This window comes from Glycine soja, chromosome 20, assembly GCF_004193775.1.
Source record: "Glycine soja cultivar W05 chromosome 20, ASM419377v2, whole genome shotgun sequence".
Lineage (NCBI taxonomy): Eukaryota > Viridiplantae > Streptophyta > Magnoliopsida > Fabales > Fabaceae > Glycine > Glycine soja.
Genome location: NC_041021.1, coordinates 48,625,800 through 48,640,701, shown reverse-complemented (window position 1 = coordinate 48,640,701; position 14,902 = coordinate 48,625,800). Strand labels below are relative to the sequence as shown.

At 32.9% G+C, this 14,902-nt stretch overlaps 2 protein-coding genes and 1 long non-coding RNA gene across 4 annotated transcripts; 2 read left to right on the top strand and 1 right to left on the bottom strand.

Moving 5' to 3' along the window:
• Positions 1–3,389: 3,389 nt before the first annotated feature.
• Positions 3,390–4,460, bottom strand: LOC114402633 (germin-like protein subfamily 1 member 7). Its single transcript, XM_028365281.1, has 2 exons — positions 4,276–4,460; positions 3,390–4,186 (listed from the first exon to the last, which is right to left on the bottom strand). Exons 1-2 carry the CDS (start codon positions 4,403–4,405, stop codon positions 3,618–3,620), a joined length of 699 nt encoding a protein of 232 aa, XP_028221082.1. The 5' UTR covers positions 4,406–4,460; the 3' UTR covers positions 3,390–3,617.
• Positions 4,461–6,474: 2,014 nt separating this feature from the next.
• LOC114401427 lies at positions 6,475–9,321 on the top strand. 2 transcript variants are annotated; one of them, XR_003664270.1, is made up of 2 exons: positions 6,475–8,089; positions 9,004–9,321. It is a non-coding gene; the product is annotated as an uncharacterized LOC114401427 (long non-coding RNA). The 2 variants fall into 2 exon arrangements; XR_003664271.1 differs by having other exon boundaries at positions 8,987–9,321.
• A 1,615-nt stretch (positions 9,322–10,936) lies between these two features.
• On the top strand, positions 10,937–12,966 carry LOC114402193 (U-box domain-containing protein 9-like). The gene is made up of 2 exons (XM_028364694.1): positions 10,937–11,185; positions 11,884–12,966. The coding sequence occupies exons 1-2, from the start codon at positions 10,937–10,939 to the stop codon at positions 12,964–12,966; spliced, it is 1,332 nt and encodes a 443-aa protein (XP_028220495.1).
• Positions 12,967–14,902: the final 1,936 nt, after the last annotated feature.

The window sequence follows — 14,902 nt, the reverse complement described above, 5'->3', positions numbered from 1 at the left end:
AACCACTACTAGAAAAATTATTTATTTATTCCAAAATATTATTCCAAAATATTTATTTATTATCAATTTTATAAATTTAATTAATTTATTTAGTATTTATATCATTTAAAAGAAACTAAAATTTTTGGAATACTGTTATAAATATGTGACTAAAATTTAATTTATATCTAGTGTAAAAAAATAAAAATAAAAAGTACTGCATACACCAATCAGTATCTCGTCATCTTGTTTTATTTTTTTTATACGAAGCTTTTATTAATTGCAATTGTTTTTGTGCTCAGGTTGGATTGGAATAGTTTCCAAGAGATTATGACATGGAGTCCACTAAGCCCTTTGGGGAAAATGATATTATCAGCCTGCAAACAAAAAATGTAGGCTATGTTTACTGGTAGGGTATAAAATATATTTGATATGCCTTTCTTTTTGTACAGGATACTGTTGATAATTTTAATCCCTATGCTGAAGATATATTTTCAAGTATTTCATGCAGTTATATTTTTATCTTAAAGGCTCTAATTTGAAATTGTTAAATAAATTGCATACCAATTAAAATATGATTTTAAAATTACTTAGTAATAAGGATAACCTTTTATCATTATTAGTGGGAAAAAATATTATAAAAGTAAATATAATAAATAATATAATTAATATTAAATATAGAATTTTGCATGAATATATATATATATATATATATATATATATATATATATATATTATGATGAATACTTTTACTATGAATAATGACAGCATGTAACTTTGCCAATTATAAATATACTTTATAAGAACACATTGTGGATGTGATCAATATGAGTCAAAAAAATATATTTTTATTATGATCAGCTGGGAAATAGATATTTTGTGTCTTATTGCTTTTTCATTTTTTTAAAAAAATTATAATTAGTGGTAATTTATGAAAGTAGTAATTATTATAAAGATAAAATACTGATTGTGAATGTAGTTATAAAAATAAAATAAGTATAAAAATGTGTACACTAAAATATTTTAAATGTTTTTTTACCTCAATGTGTATTACTTCACGAGATGTACAGGTTCCTTTTACTCTAAAATTTGGTGATATTGGTTATCACTCAAATTTATATTGGTATATAATGAGATAAAGAATAGGAGAGGAGAGAGGGGTCTTTGGAGCTTTACGTAATTGATTATTATAAATTTATATTGTCATACTCCAAAATTCTTTTGCTAATTGTTTTTTTTCTGGCGTTTCCTTATTTAAGCTTCTTAGGTGTGATTTGTTTTGCTAATTATATTATTAGATTCACTAGCTGAAAGTTTATTAGATTCAGTTAAAGACAAAATCTCCAGAAATATTATTCACTTTGAAATTTGTCCAACAATTTTCACAAGTGTTCTTAGTTTTTCTCTCTCCTTTCTTATTGAGTTATAAATATATATTTTTATTTCTTATGAAAGTAACCAAGATAATTGTTTTTAATTAGTTTGATTTCAGGACATCAATATCATTTTTAAGACTATATAGACACTTCCAAAATGAGGTTCGTGTTGTTGTGCTTGGAGCTAGTGGCTACAGTGGTTCTGAGGTAAGCTACATGGCACAATCGTGTTGGTTGTGCCTTATTCAGCTCACATCCCATCCTATGCTGATATTTGGGGATGGGTCATGGTAAATATTACGGATAATTAATTTCAAGTTCTTGTTTAGTATTATGTGTTATGTATGTTAAGATATATGTGATAAGAAAAGGCGGCACAAAATTAAGATATATGTACCTTGAGACAAATTTAGCATACAGAACCATAGAAAATTAAGGTGTCATGCATGGAAATTAAGAGAGAACATCAATGGAAAAATGCTGCATAGTACCTAATCTCTCTGCAGTTAGGGGAACCCCCTTAAAAGATCGTTTGCTTTATACACCAAATAGAAGCCAATCACCAAATATTATCTCTAATCTTCTGTTGAGTGAAAGAAACCAAAATAAAAACTCATGATTAAATAGACATGCAAACACATGTAGTTTATTTGTTTTTGCACTTCCATATGTCTTCTCAATGAATTTATTATATAATCTGCCGTCAGAAGTTCACATAATCTTTTTTTGTGCAAACATCAGCTAAAATTAGAGAGCGTGATTGGTGCAATGTGGTCACTTGTCATATGGATACTGCCCAGGCATATGTTTGGAGACTTCAAAATTTTGTTCTTGGTGAGCATATATTGAATCCATGCCCTGAAAATCCAACACCTGTAAAGGTTAGGAATTCCACTTCATTCAATATTTTTTGTTTCCTATGCTTATTTTAGTACCTGTTTTGTGTTCCATCTCTGGAGAAGAAGATTGAACAGCTTAGTAATGAACTTATATTCATTTACTATTTTCATTGTTGAATTTTGACCAGGATTTATAATGTAAATCTCATACGAGACATTAAGTACAATTATATTTACATATTGTTATTGTCATTCATGAACAAAAAGCAAAAAAATTAAAAAAAATAATTAATAATTCTACATTGGTTCAGGCCACACCCGATATAGAATGCTTCATTGTGGAATAGAAATCTACGACGGTACAGGACACACCCGATGTAGAATTCTGACATTCTACATCGGTTATTAGGACAACTGATGTAGAAGTCTGTCCATTCTAAGACGTGTAGAATGTCAGCATTCTACAACGGTCGGGCACCCATCGTTGTATGATGACGATGTTTCAATGATTTCGGCTACAACGACGCATGATAACCGATGTAGAAAAACGTCGATAATCGATATAAAAAGTCTATTTTCTAGTAGTGAACTTGTGATTGATTTGAGTTTCTCTTCGTTGCTTTCATATGATTATATTTCTTACCAAATAGTAAGGCTCTTCAATCAAATATGGAATAGCTAAGGCTGAAAACCTTTCAAATAATTAAAAAAAAAGTTAAGGCTAAAATTAAGTTGAGTCAATTATACTTAATTTAATTCGTCTCAAATTAAAATTGATATTCACCCTCAAAGTTTGATTCAAGTTTAATATGAATTGTTTTTTCTTCAATTCATATTTGAATCGATTCAATCTTGCAAACTAGTTTTAATTCAAATCATTAATTCAATTTGATTTAAAATTATGATCATGTTATATTTTTTATAATATAAAATTAATTTTAAACTTAATTTTATGAATTTAATAATATACATACACACAAATAGGTTTATGATCAAATGAGTCAAAATAATTTTACCTCAAATTTAACTCATTTATTTAATGAATTCAATTTTTAGTTCTAAGTTAAACTCATTGGATTAATGAATCACACTTCAATAAATTAATTTTCAAATTGAGTCTCATGAAAGAAAATAAACCTCTTTCTATAAGTTTTCATGTGTTAGAAATTAATTGGAAGATATATGAAAGAAGGTATTTCAATTCTTGAACTCTTAGTATTTCTTTTTTTAACTTATCATTATCAATACTGATATATAACATCTTATATAGACATATATATGTTAGCCACTGTTATTGTCCTTTATTGGACTTACAACAACGCATAATAGCCACATGCATTTTATTTAACATTGCAGTAATTGCTTGAGAAAGCGATATTGAGAAAATTATTTATCCATGGTCCGAGCCAGATGGTATCACGATTTAATTATGTTTCCCGTTAACTTTGTTGTTGTACCCGAATTGTTTCTGAAGGTAGTCGATTACGTTTTTGTCCACTTGAAAAGCTTTGGCGAGAACTTCATCAGAGATAGGAGGTTTAGATCCAAACACAGCATTTGCAATGGTAATAACTCCAGGGTTTTGGCTACTAAGACCAGCAATGGCCACAGCATTTCCATAACCTATGTTCTGCTGGAAGTGAACGAGACCAATGGGAAACACAAACACATCACCCTTGTACAGCACTTTGGTGAATAAACGGTTGTCGTTTTGATTGGACGCAACAAAACCGACATAGAGGGTACCTTCCAAGACTACAAGAATCTCTGTCCCTCGAGGGTGAGTGTGTGGAGGGTTCAAACCCTTTGGTGCAAAATCTATGCGTGCCAAGGATATACCAAGTGTGTTGAGCCCTAATATTTCATTAACTGTGACAGCTGTCACCTTTGATCCTTGTGGGTTTGCAGTGTTTCCGGGTCCCAATCCACCAAAGAAGAAATCATCAGCATAAGCAAACTTAGGATCCTTGCAAAATTTTCCATTCACGAACACTGCACATAAAATCACAAACAAACTTTATGATGATTATTCTTGACACAAAATATTGTACCTACAAAATTTATGAATATATGAAATATACCTCCATATAGACCACCAGTTTTGGTATCATTGATAGCCACACAAAAGTCTTGCAAGGGGCTTGGATCATAACCAAAGGCAACGGAGGATGCCAAAGCCAATAGCACAACGAAGAAGTAAAAAACCTTCATTTTTCTCCCTCTCGCTACTAACTTAATTCTAAGTGTGTGAGACTTGTATTTTGCAGCATGGGAAACTAGCTATTTATAGGGCACGGAGCCATTGCTATAGATATTTTAGCATTTCTAGAATATTTGATGGTGGAAGCACATTCTTAATGTCTGCACGCTTGTCAAAATATTAGATTAAGATGCCCCACATCATCGTCATGATGATTTTTTCAGTATTACCATGTACACTCGACATTGTACGTATCCACTACCTGTGCTTGAAATATTACTTTTATAATATGAGCAGGTGTATGATTTAGAGCATGTTTGTTTTGAGACCTGGCGGCTAATTAAAATCTTCTGAGCATTTAGAAGACCATAACTAGTGCTACACCTCAATGGTTTTATTTTATTTTAGCCTAAGTCTTTAATTGGTTCTTCAAGTTACGGTATAGATATCGTATAGAGAAAGTGGAGGATAATGGAAATTATTTAAGGCAAAAAATTGATTAAATTTTCTTCCAAGTATCAACCCGTAATTATATTTTGAAAGAAACGAGTGTCCACTATTGCATATTTATCTTGTCGTCAAAGTCTCTGATCTGAGATCTCTATCCAGGCAATAACTTAGTTGCATCCTTGATTTATTTTCTTACACTACCCAAGGATTTCAGACGAACTACAGTGTTTGAAGATGCCTCACTCACACAAGTGACGTAAATGAATGGTTCCTACCCAAGAAAGATATCAGATTTTGTAGAAATTACCACACATATACATTATCATACATTTTCTTTCACTTCCATTTCATTTCTATTCTATTTTTCTTATTATTTCTTCTTTTCATTTTTCATCAAATCAGTTATCATATCTATCATTTTGTCTTTTTTCTTTTATTTGTTTCCTTATCTTTTTTTTTTCTACCCATGCAATAGGATAAGGGTAAGAAAAGACTTGTACCGAAAAGAAGAGTTGCAAAGCAGGTATTTAAAGACTTTAATGACAATGACTTCAAAATTTATGAATCTGAGTTAGTTTTAGAAACTTGGAATATCCACTGGAAAAATTGTGATCCTTCTCCACCCCTGTTCTATTTTACAATTGCGAAATCATAAGCATAACGAGTTTTATTTTATCTTTACCCTTCTGGACAAATATTATACCCACTCTTAATATCTTAAGCAGTAGGTATTCGGGAAAACAGAAAGTGCATACATTTATTTTCCCCTCCATAGTCTTAGGCGAATAGGAAAATTCATATAATATTCAAAATCTCAAAACCAACAACTACGTTTGTTGTTTATTGAGAAATAGAATATGCACTCCAGGACTGTAATACTGTATGGTATAGTTGAGTAATAGCACACCTTGATCAGTCTATTATTTTGAAATTGAAATACAACGCAAATATTTTTCTTTTACTGTATGATGTTTGATACGCATAAGTATTAGATGGACTAATGAAAAATTGCGTATAATATATAAGCTTATCTTATTCAGTATTTTATGTGTACCGAATAACTTGGCAAATATAATAATATAAATTCTTAAGAATTGACAAAGTTATCTTTATAAGAAATGATAAAGATGAAGAAGATGGAGATAATGATAGTGGCATTCAAAGTGGTAGTGATGATTACATATGACTGTAGTTTTAATGTCTGGGAGAGTCAAGATTTAGCATAATAATGAAAAGGTAAATTGAGTAGTATTTTTATCTTCATAATTTGGTGTTCAGCATTTTATCATTTTTAATACTATTTCATGACCACTTGAAAAATTAAATAAATAATTTTTTTTGTTGTGTTATCCCATCTTGAAATTCTTTGCAAATTTAATGGCCTTCCCATTTTTGTTCTTCAAATCAAACGGACCTTGAGGTTATGAACCGAGAAATATTTTTGGGCAATATATGATATGAGAATGCAAACTAGTTGTTGGGACCGAAATAAAATATGGAAGCAAATCCTGGAGAAGGATTGGGCTGGGCCATGTTCAGAAACGAAGTAGCCCAAACCAAAAATAGAATTTTTCTTGGCTGTTCAAATCTCATATACACCATTTAATTTTTTTTAATTCCCACATTATCCTTTTTTACTTCTTCTTCCTCCATCCTTCCGTTTTCAATTTCTTCTTCTTACTTCACTAAGCTCTTCCTTTCCTTGGCTCGTGGTGGTTTGTTACCTGCATTATCTCGGTGGTTTGTTACCTGCATTGCCTTCATCGTGGTGGTGAGTATTGCGGTGGCAACGGCAGTCAAAATACGGATCCATATAGCTTATACACAGATTGATTGACAATCAATGTGAACTTTACGTCAGATTGTACCAATTGTCAATCCGTATATATAAGCTTTCCCGTGTCATTTTCATTCCAACTTCCACTTCTATGCTTTCAATCTCTCACTCTTCTCTTTTCCGTCTTCATTCAGCTGCAAGCATCACCACCCTCCTCAAAGCCAGCAAGAAAAGTGAGCACCTGAAACAAATGCAAGCGTGCGTCATCCATCACGCCCTCGAGCAAGACCACTTCCTCGTTTCCCTCTTCATTTCCTGCGCCCACACCCTCCTCTCCACTTTCTCCTATGCCTTTTCCATCTTCTACCACGTTCTCGCCCTTCCCACCTTCCTCTGGAACACTCTCGTCAAATCCCACTGCCAAAAGAATCTCTTTTCCCACACCCTCTCCGTCTTCGCTCGCATGAAGGCACATGGGGAACTCCCCTATAGCTTCACCTACCCTTTTGTCATTAAGGCCTATTCTGGTGCATGCAAGGTAAGGGAGGGAAAATTGCTTCATGGTTTCGCGTTTCTGTGCAGCATTGACCATGATCTCTACAAGGGCACCATTTTGATCAACATGTATAGGAAATGCAGGGATATTGCTGATGCTTGTAAGGTGTTTCATGGGATGTCTGTAGGAATGTGATTTCCTGGACTACTATGCTCATAAGGTGTTTGACGCAATGCCTGGGAAGAATGTTGTTTCTTTCACCACCATGATTGATGGGTATGCCAAGGCGGGTGACATGACGACAGTGAGGTTCTTGTTTGATCCTTCTCTGGAGAAGGATGTTGTTGCTTGGTCTGCTTTGATATATGATTGACAATCCGAATAGCCTATACAGATTGACAATCCATGTGAGCTATAGGGAATCCGTATAGTTCACATAGATTATCAATCCATATAGGCTATACGGATTGATATTTCGCAGATATGTAGAAAACTTACCTTCGGACTGATGTTGCCACCACAACACCCACCAAGAGGACGATGAAGGCAATGCAAGTAACAATCCATCACGAGCCAAGGGAAGGAGGACCTCAGTGAAGTAAAAAGAAGAAATTGAAAAGGGAAGAAAGGAAAAAGAAGAAGTAAAAGAGGGCAACATTAGAGTTAATAAAAAATTGAATGTTGTAGGAAGAAAAACAGGATTACTACTCAAATAAAAAGAAGCAGGATAACTCATCTAGAATCAGAGATGGGTGGCAAAAGGACACTCACAGGAGTCATATTGCAGATTCTTTCCCAAATAATGCATTTTCAGATCGATATAATCCTTCACAATCTGTTGGGATCTGTGAGGATGATATCTCCTCGGACTCTAAATATATCAAGTCGATCAGATAAATTTTACGACAAGGAAATTTATTAGCATTGTCTTGGTCAGAACTGTGAAGACACTACACCTGCTGTGGCTTGTGGGTAAGTTTTGCTAGTTACATTTCCTATTTGGAGGTTAAATTTATATAAATTTTAATGTGAAGTTCTACTGTTAACGTGGCTTCTTTGCATAACTTATCAAGCTCCAGCAATTTATCAATGTATCCTCCTTTGTATCCTTAAATTGTGCAAGTGCATCTAAGCAAGCTTTCCTTGGAGAGATTCTATTATTGTGGTTGTTGTTAGTGTCTTATTTATTTTTCCTCTCAAGACTCAAGAGAATAATAAGCAATAAAATGCCAATTATGTCAACCAAATTAGAATCTATTACATCCATAGATTTTTGTAGTTTACTCTTATGATTGTTTTACTTAACAAAAAAAGAGTTTTTGAATCAATTATGGTTATGCATGTGGCGTGCTAGAGCTAGGAAAATGAAACAGTTTGGATAATGCTTTTCTTTGGATATTGAATTATTTAACTCCTACTAGATCAATTATATATAGTTTTTTATATCTTACGGAGGCTTTACGTATTATGGTGAAGCAGCTGTAGAGGCACCTGAATATTCTATCTTTTTTCTTTTTTTGGAAATGAATGTTATATCTGTCTTTGTATCTAACTTGCGAGTGATTGTTTTTGAACCTGTTTGAACTTCAAGTATTTTTTTTTTATCAACAACTTCCCTGTTGTGTTCTCTTCCAATCACTTGCTCCTAACCTTAGCGTAGAATTTGCCAAGAGGTTGGTCCAGCTTTGTTATTATTTAGCCTTTTATTTATTCTAAGAAATGTATTGAGTATTGATGCTTTTGGTTCGTCTAATTCTTGCTTTGATTTCGGCTTGAAACAACAGAATCTTTCAATTTCTGCCTGAATTCTTTTGCTCTTTTTAAATACTTGCTTCTTCAGAGTGACAGATTCTTCAATTGGCTCATTAGGTTTCTTCCTTGTTTAGTAGAAGAGATCCAGCGGTGATGAAGTGACTTCAACAAAAATGATATCAAGTTCTGATAAGTAAACCCTTGTGCATGTCCAGATACAAAGAGGAGGGTGGGTACGAGGGAAACGAGTGTGACAACTATAGCCTGGCCTAGTATATGATTTACTTAAATTGTGCAAATTGCAAACTCGTTTTCCTTTTGTGTTTTTGCCATCACTTTTAATGACTATCATGAAATAATTTGATTACTGGGTTGTATAATTAAATTAATAAGGCATTAAATTGTAATGCAGTACAATTTTATGGAATAATCTCAGTTTAGCGCAAAGGCTACAATTGGTTTGGGATAATAAAGAAGGGAGGGAGGTGAAGGGGGAAACTGAGTCGCCTGACTGTTTATTCTGATTATTTTTAATTTTATATATTAACAAATATAGATGTATATATATAGATTTTTTTTAGAATCTCACGTTTAGAATAAAGTTTACTTAAAAAAATTGGAAATTTTCAGTTAAATCAAAATTCTATTCTGCTTGTCATATGGAAAAGGATTTTGTGATGTTTGAGAAGGTGCCTCAATTTTTGGGCCAACTGCTACTTTTTTATTCTATTGGAGCTGCGTCTCCTCGTTTTTTCCGGCGTTTTGCCCCGTTGAGTACAAAAAAAAATAATAGTAAAAAAAAAAAACAATTCTATTCATTAAGAGAAAGCTAGAAATCAACAGAACAATTCTTTTCATTATGCACATTTTTTTTTTGTTGTCATGGTTATGATTTTAGCCTTTCTCCATATTGGACTTAAACCAACTGCATCCTCTAAAGGGATGTTGCTTCTTCCATTTCCACTGTTGTTTTCTGTGGCGCCTATTTGTATTTTAGATTAGACTTTCTATAATGCAATTGGATGCGGGAAAAAACAATAATAGGAAATAATACTAAAAGTGCAGGAAGTTTTAACTCAGAATACAAGTAAACTTAAATGTTTAAGCTTTTAGTGGATGCCCCTTTGATTAATAAGCATCTACATTAGATAAATGTTCTTCAACGGAATTTAACTAACTAACGACTTTTTTGTAACACCCTTTTGAATATTTTGAAAATGGTTAAGGACGTTGCAGCTGCATTAATTTCCATCAAATGGTAGGTTGATTAACATAATAACATATAAATGCTTCAAATTTAACATTTGAGTTGCAAATTCATTCTAATTCCTTCGTCTTGACTTTATTCTTTCACTAACTCTTTGTACATAAATCTCTTAAACTTCCTAAGTCCACCGCGATGTTGAAAACCTCCTGGCAACAACCATCGATTCCACCCTGTGCCAAACATTTGATCATCCTCAAAAGTTTGAGTAAAACAGCTATAATCTTAAATAGTAGTAAGCCATTTTTATCTCATTGAAAAATACATGAAGTAGAGTTTTCAAAATTAATCAAGGCCACCCAATATTTTTATAGACTTAAAAGTATTTTTTAAAGAATTTTCAAACTAATAAAAAGCATTTATTACAATCTTAATCAATTTGGATTGATTTTTAAATTTTCTATTTTCATATATTATATCAATAAAATGTTATTTTTATTCAAAAAAATATTTCCTTAAAGTTTCCTTAATTTTAAAGTATTAATTCGTTCCTACTTCAAACAATAGAATTTGACGATTACTAATAAAATATTAAACATTTCATTTATTTCATTTTTATTCAAATATATGTTCAAATATTTTTTGAATGAGAATTGAACTATCAAATAATTAATACAGGCAATAACTAAGTCATATAAATCAAATCAAAGAAATTACAAAAACACATTAGAGTCAGGTTGACACCCCCTTATTAATTCACTCTTCGCTGTTTACTCTTTCTAATTCTGTTATCAAGATTCGTCAACATTCCCTCACTCTCATCTTTTGTGGCAAAACCTGAATGTTGCAGTTCTTGTTCTGCAATGGTGACAGAGGAGAAAGTACATGCACTGAAAGACAAGTTGCGGGAGTCGGTCAAGATTATCGTGGAGAGTGATGACTACACCGTGGACGCCGCGGACGAGGCCATGGATGCTCTTTCTGCTCTCAAGGATTTGAAATGCACCACTTCTCTCTCTCGCAACTTGGACGATGCAGCTGTTCCTCCACACTTTCGCTGCCCCCTCTCTGGAAATTTGATGACAGATCCTGTTATCTTGGCCTCTGGACAGGTTCACTTCCTTCTCTCTCTTTCTCTTTCCCTTCTAATAAAGATCAACTCTTTCATCCTTGCCTAAGCGTTTCAACATAAAAAATGATTGGTTGATAACAAGAAACTATTTGATACCTGTATGGAAAAAAAAAAAAAGATTAGTATAAGTATGATATAGCATATATATGATGTTCTCGTGTGATAGAATGAAAGGAAAAGAAAGTGTTCATGGAGTGTTTAGTGTAGACAACTGTCTATTATAATCTTTACGCTTTTAATATAGTTTATAACAATTAAAAAGAGGTTTTTGAATACCCAAAAATCTATTTAATACTTGGTAAGAAAGAGATAAAAGAGAGAGAAAAAAATATAGTCGCGCGTGTGATAATAGATATGATGTAATAAGAAAGAAATTATGAGTGTTAAACGTATGAGGTGTTTGGAATAAAGTATGCAAAAATCATTCATATTATATATTGTAATAATAGTTGCTATCTTAATAGAGATGGTCGCATTCTATAATGACAGAGTTGGTTTTCTTGTGCTTTTATTTGGATTTTTTTGAGTGCTGCTTGTTTTGAGGAATGAAGATTGAGAAGTTGTAGTTGTTATAGGATGGGTTTTAATTATTTGCCTAAAAGATTATTCACATGATGAAGGGTGGTGATGGTGTTACTTCTGTAATACTAAATTAATGTATGTTGATTAATGGTGCAGAATTTTGATCGGGCTTTCATTCAGAGGTGGCTGAACGAGGTCCGCAGAATTTGCCCTAAGACTCAGCAAGTCCTCTCTCACTCCATCCTGACCCCTAATTGCTTTCTCCAAAACATGATTTCACTGTGGTGTAAAGAGCATGGAGTTGAGCTTCCAAAGCCCGTTTGGGACATTCACGGTGAAAAATTAGCCGAAGATCACAGACTCCATATGCGTTCTCTTCTCTACAAGCTATCACTTTCTGTCTCCGAACAAAAAGAAGCTGCAAAAGAGCTTCGGCAGTTAACAAAGCGAATTCCGACGTTTCGAACACTCTTTGGTGACTCAGAAGTGATTCAACTAATGCTGAGACCCTTATCACCCGGCACGGCCTCCGTGGACCCCGAGCTCCACGAGGACTTGATCACAACTCTTCTTAATCTCTCAATTCACGATAACAACAAGAGGGTCTTAGCAGAGGACGAAAAGGTCATTTCACTTCTTATCGAATCGTTGAAATATTCAGGAACAGTTGAAACGAGAAGCAATGCAGCTGCAGCCATTTTCTCAATGTCAGCTATTGATGCAAACAGGCACATAATTGGAAAATCCGGAGTTATCAAATACTTGGTGGATTTATTAGAAGAGGGGCATCCACCAGCAATGAGAGATGCTGCTTCAGCACTGTTCAAGCTATGCTACACGCATGAAAACAAAGGGAGAACCGTGCGAGAAGGTGCAGTGCAGGTTATTCTCGGCAAGATCGTTGACCATGTTTTAGTTGATGAGTTGTTGGCACTGCTAGCACTTCTCTCTTCGCATCACATGGCTGTTGAAGCATTGGTGAACCATGGTGCTGTACCATTCTTGTTGGATATCTTAAGGGAAAAGGAAAACACATCAGAAGAACGCATCAAGGAAAACTGTGTTGTTATTCTGTGCACAATCTGTTTCAATGATAGAGAAAAAAGGAGGGAAATTGGAGAGGATGAAATGGTCAATGGCACACTGTATGAGCTTGCACAACGCGGGAATTCAAGGGCCCAAAGGAAAGCTAGGGCTATTCTTGAAAGTCTCCACGTGCCTCAATCCTCTACTAGCTAGTTAGTTAGTGTCTCTATTATTTGGTTTGAAAATCTTCATGTGAAAAACTGTACAATAAAATATTAGTCCCTTGCATTGTTTCTCATAGAGAGGGTATACCGAACTAATTGTTGGTGAAATTAGGCCTTGAAAATTGTACATCACCCCTTTGTACATGAGTTTCTTCATTCTTTTGTTCTGCTCAGAAGATCTCTGGTAAACGTAAATTGAGAATTGGAAAGAAAACTTGTATAGATGCATGCACATTACGTGCCACATTGGCTTCATTATTAGCAATAAGCCACACGGATGAATTGTATCATATTTTTTTTTATAAATAATAATTTTTGTTCATAAATGTGTAATTGACTGATAAATACATCCATATATAAAAGATGAAAATATAAAATTTTATTTTCAAAAATATAAAAAGTGCGATAAATATATCTGATCGTTAACTACTATTATTTATCATTAATAAAATAATTTGTGTGACATAAAAGAACGAATTTGTCAATATAATCATCTCTAATTATCAACTCAAGTTAAGATGAGTGTTAACAAATTCACATTAACATCGATTTTTAAAAAAACTGATGTTAATGTTATTTATAATTATATCACCACATTTTCTTTTACATTGATTTTCTATAAAATTAATGCTATTTTAACCATATTAAAAGTAAATTTTCTAATAATAAAAGTTTCAATTTCCTAGATTTGAAATTGTGTTGACATATTTGGTGAAATGAAAAGATTTTTGGGTCCTGGGTGGAATGGAAGGCAACGACTAACATGGGTTTCTAGTGCACAGAGTGTGTGATTTTTTGTGTATGTTATTGAGTTCAAGATGAAGATAAGACGAGGGAGAAAAAGAGGAGGAAGAAAAATGAAAAATACACACTTATATTTTGAGAGTTTTTAGTTATCAATATTTTTATTTTACTTGTTAAGTTTGTAATAAGGGAATGATCATTTTGATTTTTTTTAAAATATAAAACATCAAAATAAAAAATCAAACGAACCAAACAAAAAAAGTATCAAATAGTTTATTTGGTTTTTTTTAAGCTTTAGTTTTAGTTTGATTGATGCAATAAATAATAATCATTCGACACCAATTCTAATTATTGGATTGTGTTTAAGTTGCCAAAGGTTTTAGCGAGTCGTAGTCAGTTACATCCGAGACCGATTAAGGACCACAAAATGGCTTTCTATTTTTACTTACTAGTTTAGGCTTTGGATGGGATGATCAAAATTCGAGAAGAATGTAAAGTAAAAAACCAGACAGGTATAATTGGTGAAGAAAGTACAAACAATTCAGATGCAGAGGAATTCTCAAGGTCCTTTTCGTACGTGGCCACTAAAAAACACATATCAGTCTCCAAATCTCCAAAAAGTGTTTGACTTCTTCGTGGCCGAGGCAGGCAGTATGGAAATTAGCTAAGGAATCTTCGTGATGGAGTCACTTTTCACCTTACCATGGACAAGAAAGAAAAAATTTTAATTTTGAATTGAAAAAAATAAAGGAAAAAATTTAATTTAATTTTATAAATTATCCTTTTTTTTCTTTCTACCAAACATACCATACGCTTATATCCAACAACAAGATATATAATAACTAGGTGTGGATCCTCACATTTACATGATTTTCAAAAAAATCAAAGTAAGAAAAAAAAAATAGAAGTGAAGAAAAAAAAAAAAGATTAGCACTGTCTAGCACCAACACGCGGCTAAGGTGCTGAACATTTTTAATATATGTAGATAACACGAGAAGAAGAAAAATGTTATTTCTATAACAATTTTTTCCCTTCTCGCATGTATCATCTTTATGGGAAAATTATGTTTGAGATACACTGAAACTAAACACATGAATATCTCTTTCAATAATAATTTAAATCTTAATTCATTATTGTATGAGAGACTAGTTCCTTTTATTCAGCCAAACCCCGTTGGTTTG